The 15,111-nt window shown below is 39.8% G+C and overlaps 1 protein-coding gene across 2 annotated transcripts in view; it reads right to left on the minus strand.

Moving 5' to 3' along the window:
* Positions 1–15,111, minus strand: part of LOC309556100 (cadherin-7-like) — a 299,042-nt gene that overhangs the window by 31,823 nt on the left and 252,108 nt on the right. For both annotated transcript variants that reach the window (XM_082258423.1, XM_082258422.1), the window contains one exon: positions 24–145. In XM_082258423.1, the coding sequence (XP_082114549.1) occupies positions 24–145 (122 nt within the window). The remainder of the gene's footprint in view (positions 1–23; positions 146–15,111) is intronic.

Below are 15,111 nucleotides of genomic sequence, written 5' to 3' on the forward strand. Positions count from 1 at the left end.
CAAAACACTTCATAAATACTTACTTGTCCTGGAGAAGCATTTTCACAAACATTGGTCTCATATTCCATTGCAAATTCAGGAGCGTTGTCATTAATATCTTGTATGCTAATAGAAACATAGCCTTTTCCAATCTGTGCTGGATTTTCTGAAAAATAATAATGGAAAAATTAAACCGATGGCCTGTTTTTTGATAACTTTGCAAAAATGATAAACAATGTAAACACTTTTTTTTTAGCAACCATTATTACATTCGAAATATCAGTTATAAAAGGATTAACCAAAGACATTCATAGTCATGCAAAAAAGGTGTGTGTGACATTTGCAAGATATCCTGAAAAACAAACAACCAGCTTTAGTCATCTTCTATATGTAGTGCTACAGCATCCAGAAATGATGCAGATGTCTGACCAGTGCACCACTGCAAGATTGTATTTATTGCTTATTACCCCATTAGTAACTAGAGATGATTATCTGTCTGGGTGTGTTCACAAACCGTCTTGAAATTCACAAACTTTGCTGTGAGCCCCCTTAACCTCTTGCCGACTGCCCACCATAGTATTACTGGGGCAGGGTGGCTAGGCTGCGAAAAATCACGTAGTACTACGTGATTTCGTGCACGAGGTTTCGGCGGCACGGGACACAGCCAGAGGCAGGCCGTGAGAGGAGTGGTGGGGATCGCCGCCTTCCTGCCACAATCGTCAGATAAACTGACAGAAGACCCACCTTCTTATGTAATCAAAGCAGGCAAGTCTTCTGTGAGACAGGCAGGGAGAGATCAGGAGTTTCAGCTGAGCTGAAACTTCGATCTCTCTCTGCCTGTCACAGAACCATTCCCATACACAGTTAGTAAGAACAGTTAGGCATACATTAACCCCTTTGATCACCTCCAGTGTTAACCCCTTCCCTGCCAGTGTCATTTATACAGTAACAGTGCATAATATTTAGCACTGATTACTGTATTAATGTCACTGGTCCCCAAAAAATGTCAAAAATGTCAGTTAGGGGCCCGATCTATCCGCCGCAATGTCGCAGTCCCGCAAAAAAAAAAACGCTGATCACCGTCATTACTAATAAAAAAAAAAAAATTCCAAAAATCTATCTCGTAGTTTGTAAATGCTATAACTTTTGCGCAAACCAATTAAAATACGCTTTATGGGATTTTTTACCAATAATATGTAGCAGAATACAAATTGGCCTAAACTGATAAAAAAATTAGATGATTTAAAAAAATAAATAATTATTGGGAATGTTTTATAGCAGTAAAAATGTGGCGTTTTTTTTTTTCCAAAATTGTCGCTCTTTTTTTGTTTATAGCACAAAATCTAAAAACCGCATAGGTGATCAAATACCACCAAAAGAAAGCTCTATTTGTGGGAGAAAAAGGACATCAATTGTATTTGGGTACAGCGTTGCACAGCCGCGCAATTTTTCGTTAAAGTAACGCAGTGCCGAATTACAAAAATCGGCTGGGTCATTAACCTCCTAGGCGGTAATCCCGAGCGTGACTCGGGGTTGATTTTTCATTGCAGGATCGGTAACCCCGAGTCACGCTCGGGGTGGATTGCAGAGAGCGCAGCGGTGTTCTCTTACCTTATCCTGGCGATCCAGCGATGATCTCTCATTGCTGAGATCGCCAGCCGAGAGTCCCGCCGCTCCTCCGTCCTCCGTCGGTCTGATCACTTCCTAGTTCCGTTCCCTGCAGCAGCAATGCTGCATGGGAGCGGAACTAGGGAGGGAAATTAAAAAACAAAAAAAAAAAACGTTGCACAAAACACAAAACACATTTTATATTATATATATATAAATATATATATATATGCGCATATATATATATATATATACCGGTATATATATATATATATATGCACACACACACACATATATATATATATATATATATATATATATATATATATATATATATATATATATATATATATAAAATTATATTATTGATTCAATTATAATTAATGCGTTATATATTATATATACATATATATATATATATATATATATATATATATATACACACACATATATCTATATATAATATATAATATATAATGCATGAATTATAATCTAATCAATAATATAATTTTATTATATATATTATATATTAAATAATAAAATAATATTATTGATTCGATTATAATTCATGCGTTTGTGTTTCAAATTTATCACATCTGGGATGTCTACTAGAGTCTTGTTTTGGTCAGGTTTAAGTCAGTAATTACTAAGAATTGTAGGCCTATAATACATAACGCCAAATTTCCATGAAAACAATTGTACCGCTTTTGGTATGTAATTCCTGACATAATCATACCGCCAGGGAGGTTAAGGGGGTAAAACCTTCCGGAGTTGAAGTGGTTAAAGACTATGGGAGGCAAAGCTTGTTATTCAACTCTGCATATTTGTAGGGCTAATTTAATGGATGACATGTGCAAAAAAAAAAAAAATACATCGAAAAAAACAAACAGTGTCTCTTACTATGCAGAATTGTTAGCTTTTCCTAATACTTCCAACACATGCTGTGAATCCACCCCTTAACCACTTGCCGACCGCTCACTCGAGCTCTACTGCGGCAAAGTGGTTAGTTCCCGTCCAGCGACGTAGACCGTCCAGAGGCTCGCCACGGGACGCTCGCTCCCGCTGTATCAGTCACAGCGGGAGTCGGGCCAGGGGAGGAGCGGCGGTAATCACCGCCGCTCTTCCCCGATCATTGGGGAATTGAGTTTGGAGATCCGCCCGCTTGTGTAAACAAAGCGGGTGGATCTCCTAAGTGACAGACAGTGACAGATTGCAGGGTTCAGAATAGCTGAACATGCAATCTGTCCCTGTGTCACCTCCCCCCACACACGTTAGTAAGCACCAGGCATACATTAACCCCTCCCTCTCCAATAAAATTAACCCCTTCCCTGCCAGTGTCATTTTTACAGTAACAGTGCATATTTATAGCACTGATTACTGTAGTAATGTCACTGGTACCCAAAAGTGTCAAAAATGTCAGTCAAGGGTCCGATCTGTCCACCGCAATGTTGCAGTACCGCAAAAAAAATCGCAGATCGCCGCCATTACTCGTTAAAAAAAAACACCAAAAATGACAGAAATCTTTCCCTTAGTTAGTAAACGCCATAACTTTTGCACAAACCAATAAAATTACGCTTATTGTGATTTTTTTTTACAAAACATAGGTAGCAGAAAACAAATTGGCCAAAAATGTAAAAAAATTTTGATTTTTACATTTTATTTGGGGGGAATTTCATATAAAAAAAATGTGAAAAATATTGTTATTTTTTCAAAATTTACGCTCTTTTTTTGTTTATAGCGCAAAAAGTAAAAATCGCACAGGTGATCAAATACCACCAAAAGAAAGCTCTGTTTTTGGGGGAAAAAAGTACGTAAATTTTGTTTGGGTACGGCATCGCCCGACCGCGCAATTGTCAGTTAAAGTCGCACAGTGCCGAAACGCAAAAAGTGGCCTGGACGTAAGACAGCAAAATCCTCCGGTGGTAAAGTGGTTAATAGAAAGGGTGTGAGTTATCATTTATTAAATTATTGACTCTTGTCCAGAACCAGGAAAAAGGGTACAAACCGAGTTATTGGTTGTTTCTTGAAACTCACAAACTTCACAAATTCTGTGGATTGGCCACAAACTTTATCCCTACAGGTACCAGTTCCCAGTTCAGTGGAAGTAACTTCGGCAATTTTAGTTATCGCCAGCCTTTTCATCAACTGCTGTAATTTATTACATATCATAAAGGTTTGTTTACCCCAACCACATTTCCTTGCAGGTTCTAGCATTTTGTAACAAATATGAAATACATTTACAAGCAAAACCATTTCTGTTGTAAAGCACTGCAGCACTTTGGAATGTCTTGGTGATTCCTGTGTTTTCTGGTCCCAATGAATACTAGTAAAGGAAATCCCTCTATTCTACAAATAAATGTGCATAAAATTAATTTAAATGTGTGCTACCTCAACAAATGGTTCTAGGCATGCAGAAGAGCTATAATGCAAGCCATACAATAGGCAATTATTGTTTCCTTCCACCACGGGTGCAAAGAAAGAAAATTGCTTGGTTTCCCCATCAAAACAGTCAGTGTTGATGGGGAAAACCCTCTCACAGTGCTATTGTGTTCTGCTGGTGGGGAGTCTTCCCTGCCAGCAGAACACAATATTTAGTGTTGCTGGCAATAGCCAGTGTCACTAATTATGCAGGAAAAACCTGACAGGCTGGTTGTACATAGGTCAATCAATGGATCGACTTGTGTACAACCAGGGTTCCCAAACACGGATCAAAATTTGGCCAGTCTCTGCTGAATTGGTGGAATTTGGATAAAGCCAGCTTAAAGATTATTTAACTATTGGTCTTCCAGACATCACTCCTCCAAGACTATGAGTAGGAAATAATAAAGACATAGCTGTTCACTTAGCAAAGTAAATGATCATTTTACAAAGTGCATGCTAGTAAACATTGTAAACCTATGTTCACTTTGAATATCCAATCATGTGAAAAGGAAATAAAACATGGAGCATGATTGGTTTCTTTACCTTATTCACCAAATTTAGTAAGCATTCAGTTTTTTAAAGCTTGGTACAAACTCATAGTTTTTTTTTTTTTTTAACACAGTGGGCTGAACAAAAATAAACAGAGGAGCTCATGGGGAGCTTACTGTACTAACTATGCAATGTTAGTACAGCAATCTCCCAACTGAGCTATTGTGTTCTGACAGGGGGACTGCCCCCACAGCAGGAAACATAGGGACCCTATGATTAAGCTCTGATCGGAGCAGGGAAATGTGTCAGGGGGCATGGCTTTGATGGTGACTCGTGGGCTTAGGCCATTTTCTAGCCTACACTAGGTTGGCTGGATGGGAATGCAGTGCTTCTTTGAATTTTTACATGCATAGTGTTTCCGGCAATATTCACCTTTAATCCAGAGCTGTCCCCTGCAGAATTTCTTTTCTGCTACTAGACATGTCTGAAAGCTAGAATCATTCAACCAACTTCATTTGGGTCCAGGCTGCCATGGACTCACTACAGCCTGAGATTGGGAAGTGAAAGCAGAAGTAATGAACTCATGTTTCTTTTGCTCTGCCTTCTCCTCCTATCAGCATGCTTCATGTCAACACATGAACTGATTGACTTCATGTGCTGATTCTTCTCTTCCACTTACACCCAAGAGCTGTTAAGGGGCTAAAGGAGGCTGATATCATGTCTTATTTAGGTACTTTAGAGAAGAACAACACTGCTCAGTCCATGTCTGCAATCCAGGGTGGGTGCTGAACCTTGGCTTGCTATCGTAAACAGCATACATGAAGAAATTGGTCACAAACCGCTAAACAATTGGATGAAGAGAAGATTCTTTATTCACATATAAGGTACAAGGTACAGCAGGGTAGGATTAGTAGATGCGTTTCACACAAATTCTATGTGTTTGTTCACTATGACAGTGAACGCGGATGTAGAATTTGTGTGAAACGCATCTAATCCTAACCTGCTGTACCTTGTACCTTATATGTGAATAAAGAATCTTCTCTTCATCCAATCGTTTGGTGATGTGCGACCAATTTCTTCATGTATATTATTTAGGTACTTGCACAACTTGCATTAAAATACATTCAATTATATATTAATGAATAAAGGGTTGCAATAATTTTGTTTTTGCTTAGAAGAGTTTGGCACTTGGCACTTGTATAGGTGCCACATGTATTACTAGAATGAAATTATTTCCCAATTGGTGTTTTGTGTAACTTATGTGGCATATTGAATTATTAACTAAATCTTGGAGAATATCATCCAATTTAATATATTTCCCTACTTCCAGATGCTGCTATGTCCTGTTTACCCAGTGCTCTCATCTGCATCCACAAATAAAGTTGCTGTAATGCCATTTTTCTACTTTACTGCAGCTTTAACTTACAAAAAAATAATGCATTTATGTCCCATATATTTTTGATATCTTTAGTCTTTGTGTTTATTCTAAATTGCACTCTGCACACCAAAGACAGTGTTGCCGAAGGGATGAAAACAAATAAGCCAAAAGGAAAAAATAGTTAGAGATTTAGACATCAAATAAAATTTTAGAAAATGAAAGATGCGATTTTTTAAAATAAACTACAATGTCTATAGTTATACCAGATCAATTGAAAGTAGCTGAAAATAAAGGCAGGAGAATAACTAAATGGAAACAAAATTCTAACCAGTGCGATATAGTTCAAATTTGATCATGTGTAAAATCAATAGGAATGCATTCTGTTTTCAACAGGCTATCAGACACTTTAAGTAGAGGCAGTGGATGTACGGCAAATCTCTCAGTTTGTTTTAACAACTTGCAGCAGACCTGTCATAGAGAAAATAGGATTTACACATTTTATCCCTTGAACCTGGTTCTGAGAAATTGAAGTGATATGGGTGATATGGGTCACATAGAAGCTTTCTAAAGAAGAGGATGTTCCTTATTAGTCATTTTTTGTTTTTGAAGAATTGCATAGAATAGTTACACTCTGCTGAAATCAAGACTGATAACAAGCAGTGCTAAATTTATTTTACTATTATATGTGCATGCATAGGCTTACAAGTCTAAGAAGATAGCTACATTTAAAGTGTGTCTTGTTGCTGCTTAAAATTAACTGAAGCAAGAGATATGTGTAAAACATATACACATCCAGGAGTCTATTAAAAAAAAAAATTTACTATTGGGACCCTAAATTCTGCCTTTTCCTTCGCACACCTGGAGCCACGGTTAAACCCTATACTCATTATTTAAAAAAATAATAATGCGCTAAAACGTATCTTGTACATTTTAGGAGCTGCCAGTAGAGCCATACCATGCAGTGGCACCCCCTATCACTTCCAGTTTTTGAATATCATTGCAGACTGTAACGGAACCACAACCCACACTGTGTTTGTGGGCTTCCATCAGTATACGGGTTCCTCCAGTCTTGAAGATAGGTGTCAGATATTTTATGCGCCCCCCCCCCCATACAAAACTAGACAGAACTTAGCTTGTAGAGAACTGGAACCTTTATTGAACAACTCACACCGAATATATACAGGATGGACATCCCAACTCACAACGAATATATACAAGATGGACATCCCCCTTCTGATCAGATTACCCCAGGTGCCTGATTACATTATCATATGCAGATGAAATTGTATACAGAAACATCCTGTTGGAGCTGGAGAGAGTCCAGAGAAGGACAACTAAACTAATTAGGGGATTGGAGGACCTTAATTATGAAGAGCGTCTACAATCGCTTAATTTATTCTCCCTGGAGAAGAGACGCCTGAGAGAAGACATGATAGCAATTTATAAATACCTCAATGGTGATCTCAGCATAGAAAAAAAGCTATTCAGTCACAAGGATTGCATGAGGACTCGAAGACATACAATGCGATTAGAGGAGAAGCATTTTGACCTCAGGCAACTAGGGGGTTCTTTACTGTAAGGGCTACAAGAGTGTGGAATTCTCTACCCACAAGAGGTAGTTTCTGCGGGAAGTATGGCTACTTTCAAAAGACTCTTGGACGTACATCTCAAGAACATTAAGGGGTATGAGATATGATTACCGCCACACACGCCTACACAGGTTGAACTGGATGGACTATTGTCTTTATTCAACCTCAACTACTATGTAACTATATAATCAACCTTAACTAATTATCTAAAGAACAACCAACACAAACAGTATTCTACTTTTCCACCAGTAACTAATAGATGACAATGATTCAATCAACCTGAGACAATTAACTAGCAGACTGCCGTCCTTAAGCTCCTGAAATACAATACACATTATCATAAGTGTAAACACAGAACCCACATTAGATAACAGGTGAGTAAATCAGCATATTCAACAATGTCTGGAAGACAGGTGGTTGAGCTGATGATATTAGCATCTCCTTTGAGTCTTACTGTCTTGGGGAGACATGCACTTGAATCCAAAGTAACAGTACTCCAAGGGCCCCACATATAGTGTTTGTCTTTCATCCCCAGTGAAGGTGAGTACCGTAACATATCTTTCCCCTAAAGGTAGACTAGCCAGGTACAAGACCGCTAATTGGTCTGTGCCTGAGTTAGTTGGGTAACAAGTCCCAAAGAGTCAATCCACCCTGGCAGCCTCCTTGACAAAGTTCCACATAGTTTGTAAGTTTGTCCTGGCAGGGCGCATGGAGCTCTCATAGACGATCAGTCTATGGAAGTCTGGTTTGGGCAGGTCAGACTGGGCTTCTTGGTCACCCTGTGTCCTTAATAGTCACAGTGTGACTTACATATAAGAGGGGCCTAGGGGGCTGAGAGAGGGATTTCCCAACCTCTCTAAGGTAAGCTGTGTTCCATGGGCTCCCCCAGTACCCCAAACAAATTGTTCGGAACACAGCGTTACTCAACCAGCCAACCTCTGCCTCTCTCGTAGAACATACCCGCCGCTGGGGATAAGCATGGACTGGCCCTTCCACTTTCTCAGGAAACCCATCCTTTGTTAGTTGACGGCAGAGGCCAGCAGCACTGTTGCCAGCTTTTCTGCTGGGTTGCTGTAATTATTCTGGGGCGCTGTCTGCTGCTGGGAAGTGGAGTCGGCTGCTCCATCTTCCCTATCCTCATCTGGCTGTTGGGACAACCTTTCTCTGGTGCCATCTCCCAGGTGCACAGATCCTGGCTAGGGAGGGAAGACAGTCTCCTCCACTCTGGCTTACTGTTGGGGAGGGAGGATGACAACCTCCTCTCCCTTCTCCCCCTGGATCCTGATCTGCTGCTGGGGAGTGACCGCCACCTTCTCACCCTGGGCCTCCATAACTGCCGCAGGTGTGGGGCAGAGGTTTTAGACCCTCTGTCCAGTTGTCAGCTCTTCTGTTGTAGAAGTTTCTTGTAACTCCACAGATGCTGCTGGCAGGAAACCCCATGTTCCTGTCAGTGGTGTAGCAGAAAGGCCAGCTGTCTCTTCTCTCAGGGAGGCTGAAGCTGCTGTTGATGTTGGGCAGAGCTCAGTGATGTTAGACCCTGATGCCAGATGTTCTGTAGGAAAGTAAACTGAAAAGTCAGTGGCCTTGCACACATATTCCTGGGTCACAAATTGTTGCAGGCAGAGGTCAGCAGCGCTATGCCTGGATGACCGATCTTCTGCTGTATTCTCACTGGGTTGTTCTTCCTCAGCAGAAAAATCTATTAAATCCCCAGTCTCTGGAATTTCTGAAAGTCCAGGGCATGGGCTGGTGGCACTTTGGCCCAGTGCCAACACTTTGGTGGGTGATTTATCATCCATATCATCCGCCGTTGGAAAGTCAATTAAATCTATGATCTGTGGTTAGGGAATGAAGATGACTTCCTCTTCTTCCATACTTTTATCCAGCTTCTGGACAGACACATTCCTCCATCCATGCTCGTCATTTGCAGAAACAGGTTAGTCAAGGTGAGTCAGTACTTGCTGCATCCGCCATAAGACCTTCGTATTCAAAACCGTGGGTGCAGGTGAGCAAAGCACACTATTACTGTGCCACGTTGCCTACTCTTCAGCCAGGATTTACGGACAGTCAACTGGTACTTCTGGATATTCCCAGGCAAGGGGAGCCCAGCCCTGGTGCTGAGCAGAGTCTAGCAGCCGTCTGTAGGCAATCTCCAGCTCCCATTCCTGAATGGCCAGAAACTCCATATCTTCCAGTGCCCATAGCACTTCTGAGATGTTCAGAATCTTTTCTCTGTAATCCATAATTTCCTCTAACCGCCACTCCAAATTTTTTCCCTGACAGCTTCTTGTACAACAGTCCCAGGCCTCCATAGCCAAAGCCTTCCATTGGGCTGTCATCCGCTATACAAGGGCATGTTTGGGATACATGCCACTGGAGGGCTCTATAGCTCTCTTCCAACTGCATCTATGCCCAGAGCAGCCTGCTTAACTCCACTGTCTGCTCCTTGTGCGGTGTATCTCCCAAAAACAGCTCCTGCCTCCTTCCGAATTGTTCATCAATGGCGGCTGATATCTGTACCTCTTCTCTTCTGCTATCCGGACCTTGAATCCTGTTGGAGGTTTGGATGTCCCAGACTGCAGGAAGCATCCCACCACTGCCACCAATGTAACGGAACCGCGACCCACACTGTGCTTGTGGGGTTCCGTCAGTATACAGCTTCCTTCAGTCTTGAACATAGGTATCAGATATTCTAGCCACCACACCATACAAAACTAGACGGAACTTAGCTTGTAGAGAACTGGAACCTTTATTGAACAACTCACACCGAATATATACAGGATGGACACCCCCATGAAGTTGTATACAGAAATATAATTAACCTTAACTCATTTTCTAAAGAACAACCAAAACAAACAGTATTCTACTTTTCCACCAGTAACTAATAGATGACAATGATTCAATCAACCTGAGCCAATTAACTAGCAGACTGCCGTCCTAGAGCTCCTGAAATACAATAGACATTATCATAAATGTAAACCCAAACCCACAGTAGATAACAGGTGAGTAAATCAGCATATTCAACAATGTCTGGAAGACAAGTGGCTGAGCCGATAATATTAACCTCCTTAGCGGTAATCCCGAGCGTGACTCGGGGTGGAGTTTTCATTGCAGGACCGGTAACCCCGAGTCACGCTCGGGGTGGATTGCAGAGAGCACAGCGGTGTTCTCTTACCTTATCCTGGCGATCCAGCGATGATCTCCCATTGCTGAGATCGCCACCCGAGAGTCCCGCCGCTCCTCCGTCCCTCCGTCGGTCTGATGACTTCCTAGTTCCGTTCCCTGCAGCAGCAATGCTGCATGGGAGCAGAACTAGGGAGGGAAATTAAAAAAAAAAAAAAAAAAACGTTACACAAAACACATTTTATATTATATACATATATATATATATATATATATATGCATATATATATATATATATATATATATATATATGCATATATATATATATATATATATATATACATATATATATATATATATATATATATATATATATATATATACATATATATATATATATGCATATATATATGCATATATATATATATATATATATATACCGGTATATATATATATGTGTGTGTGTGTATATATATATATATATATATACACACACACATATATCTATATATAATATATAATGCATGAATTATAATCTAATCAATAATATAATTTCATTATATATATTATATAATAAAATTAGATTATTGATTAGATTATAATTCATGCGTTTGTGTTTAAAATTTATCACATCTGGGATGTCTACTAGACTCTTGTTTTGGGTCAGGTTTAAGTCAGTAATTACTAAGAATTGTAGGCATATAATACATAACGCCAAATTTCCATGAAAACAATTGTACCGCTTTTGGTATGTAATTCCGGACATAATCATACCGCCAGGGAGGTTAACATCTGCTATGAGTCTTACTGTCTTGGGGAGACATGGACTTGAATCCAAAGTAACATTACTCCAAGGGCCTCACATATAGTGTCTGTCTTTCAATTCCAGCGATGGTGAGTACCGTCACACAGACATTAGGAGAATAGAGTATCTCGCAACTGTATTGGGCCATACTTTAACACAATTTAATAAAATTTGAGATGCATGGGGCCATTCTGTGTTTGGCCTTCCCTCCTTTCCACTGGTCCTAGGATAATTGTGCATCCTTATATTTTCTTTTTTCCTTTAAATGGCACAGTAACCTTGCTAATTACCTCTGATATGCAGATCATTTTTCATATGATTCACTTTTTCTCCTGTACATTTTGACTTACAGTGACCCAGAGTTGGCTGGTCCCACCCCAGCTCATACATTTTCACTTAACTGATGACAATCTGTTTCTGTGTTATTGCATAAAATTACTTTTTTATTCTTTCCTTATGACTACACTGTTTAATACGGCTGTAAGTCATTTGCTCTTAGACCTCATACACACCGGCTTCTTGTAAACACTTTATCCTGACAGGAGAAAATCTGCATTATAAACTCACCTATGCTGCATTTTTATTTAATTGGTCAGAATTTTAATTTATTCTGGTCATTGAAATAAATGAACGCTGAAGTGCTAAATGCATCTAGTGTTTAGGTACATTTAACTGCATTCAGCAATTTTTGTGCTCCTTATTCCCTCTTCTGAACGCTATTTTAGGGCATTCAGAAAACATCCTCTAAACTCCTCTGCTACTAAACTGCACAACATTTTGAAAATGTGATGTACGTTAAATCTTATTAAATGTGTTAACTTTGAAAAACTATAAAAAACACAATAAAAAACACACTATAACACTGTATAGGGTGACTACGATGCCCTATTAGCTGCAATAAATGATTAGTCCTTAGTAATGACACACGATGCTCACATTGTCAATTCATTGACACCAAGCGACACACTTATTTTACCAATTGCCAAACGGCGGTGGTAGTCTATCTCATGTTATGTGAATGTGGCTGCTACTATGTGGGAAAGATTATACATAATTTTTGGCAACGTATGTATTGTCACATATTGAGCATGAAACAAAGGGATCCAGAGCTACACTTTGGGCAACATGTTTTACAGGTCCACAGGGGAAAATTCCCCCAGGTGACTTTTTTGGTTCTTGACAGAATGCATTCAAGCCCCCGAGGAGGGGGGGGGGGAGTGCAATTGATTTCAGATCTAAATGCCACCTTGCCCCCAGGCCTCAATGAGGTCTTTAACTTTAAACCATTCCTCCAGGGATTCAGCTCGAGAGGCTTTAAAAAAAGATCTATGAACAGGATCCCATTCCCCTCTTTCCTCTTTTTCCCATTTTTTCCTTCTTTTTTTTTTTCTTTTTCATCATTATTAATTTTATATTTTACTTTTATTCTTGTTATTTATTTTTGTTTCATATTGATCTTTTGATGTGCATACTTGCCTTATTGCTATCATATAGTATATGATATAGTGGTTCTTCCTGTCATATGTATTTTTCCTTGGTGTCTATAGGTGTATATGGGAACAGTCTGCATAATACACACAGTGTCACTTATATATACATATATAGCACAGTATGTTGATACTATCCTCTTTTCTAATTGGCATACTTGATAAACCTGCCTGCTGGCAAGGGTACATATTTACACATCATACTCTCCTTGCCCTTGGATTTACAGCATTCTGATTTTTGTAACAGTTTCTGTTTGTTTTTTTCTGTACTGTGCATTTTTGGCCATTAGTTGTTCCTGGCGATGCATCCATTCTTCTCCCCGGCATGCGCGGGCCCTGTTGCGTTGTTAAGGCGAATGGAGCCTGCAGTTTTGGGCCACTTGTTGCTCATCACCCCAGCCAGCGTCATCTTTGGGTGCCAGCTTTTTCTGGGCACATAAATTCCCAACTTCCTGTCTACAGCGTGGCCCTCACACACGTGTCGGCGGTCCTTTGACATCTGGCACAACCGCACAGCGCCATTGAGGCCAGGGGACCGCATTGGAGCCACGGATATGTGGCGACTCCTCCACAAGCAGAGCCCATGTGGAGAGAGCATACTTATTGGGCCAATTTTTGAGTGGTGGGGACAGGTGAGGCTCCCTTACATTTTTATTAACAGTCCCCCAGCACATGAATAGGGACTCTATTGTCCCCCACACTGATGAGTAGTCTTTTGCCGTCTCTCCGATGGATCTGATGGCATATATTTGCTGGTCCGACCAATACATTCCTTATGGTTTTTTTTGCATACAGCTTTTACTATAACGCCATATAAATATATATATTCCCTTTTTTTTTCTCCTCCAGAATGGTTCTTCCCTTGTGGTGATCCTTGTGAGCCGGGTAGATCATTATAGCCATCCTTTTTTATGCTTACTTTCCATCTGCTAACCATTACCTGTGCATTTTAAATTATTGGATCAACTTTGCCCCCCCCCCTTTTTTTAGAGAGGGCAGATGCAGGAGCTTTGGGCCACTACCCTTATCTAAGTATCGACACAGTCACACACTGTGAGTATGGCAGACTTTATGTTTTCCCTTATGCAGATGGATGTTTTTTGTCTATGTGTTTTACCTCTGTACAATGCTAATATGTGTATATTGTATTTTTTTTAAAAAATTGTTTGTGCTCTGACTTTTCCCTGAAGAAGAGATCATTCTAGACTTTGAAACATGTCGGGAATTCTCTGTTAACTACGATGTAGCTTGGCCTCCTACTGCATGAGACCAACCTCATGTTCCAGACCATGAGCATATCTTGCTATGTTTTGTATTGTGTTGTTTCTTATTTTGCTTTAACATATTGTTATTGGGTGATATGATTCACCATTTTTACTCATGTTGGATTTTTTTAAATAAAAATTGTTGATTTTTACATACTTTCTACCTTTTCCTCTACAATATTTTTTTTTGGTTGGCCTATGCCTAAAAAAAGCCAGTGGGTCTTCTTTTCTCTTTTTTGTACTTTTTTGGGATGCGGCAAAGTGCCTCCATTAGCTAACCACACCAACCTATCTATATTTGATAGAATGTTTACAAAGCCAGAGTGAATGGACTGTTGCTGTGTGACTTGCTGCCTCTGCACTGTTTTGGGAAAGAACCTTTTAAATCTATGGTGGCCCCTTATGGGGTCGTACTACATGGTGGTCAGCAGGAGGACCTGCAGGGGACCCAAGAGATTAAATGTTGGTTTGCCTGCAGACTTTAGCAAAATATTTAGAAAGATCAGAGGGGCCTTCACTGGTGCAGACAGTGGTAAAAGGGAGTTTTTATCTTATACTTTTATAGATATGCCTGTTTAGATTTCCAACTTCCTTTTTTTTAAGCAATAAAAAAAGGGAATTAATTGATAAACTGATTGATAGGTATTTCAAGCCGAAGGTTATTTTACTTATATTTTACCTTCTCTGTCTCCTCCTTTTCTTCCTCATCAATATGTTAATTAAATGGAACTACTGCACACCTTTACTATCCTTTAGAGCCAAGGAAACTGCCATCTTAGCCTCTGTATGAACTGCAGTTGCCATGGTTCCACACAAATGATCAGTTATGACACCAGTTATTTGATGGCTTGACAGTTAGGTTGAGAACACAAGCAAAAGTAAAAGTTATGATACAAAAAGAAAAAAGAAACCATGGAGATACACCAACTTGGGCTACCAAATATTTCTTTAATCTTTTTACAATAAT

Source organism: Pelophylax lessonae, assembly GCF_965119305.1.
Source record: "Pelophylax lessonae genome assembly, chromosome: 5".
Lineage (NCBI taxonomy): Eukaryota > Metazoa > Chordata > Amphibia > Anura > Ranidae > Pelophylax > Pelophylax lessonae.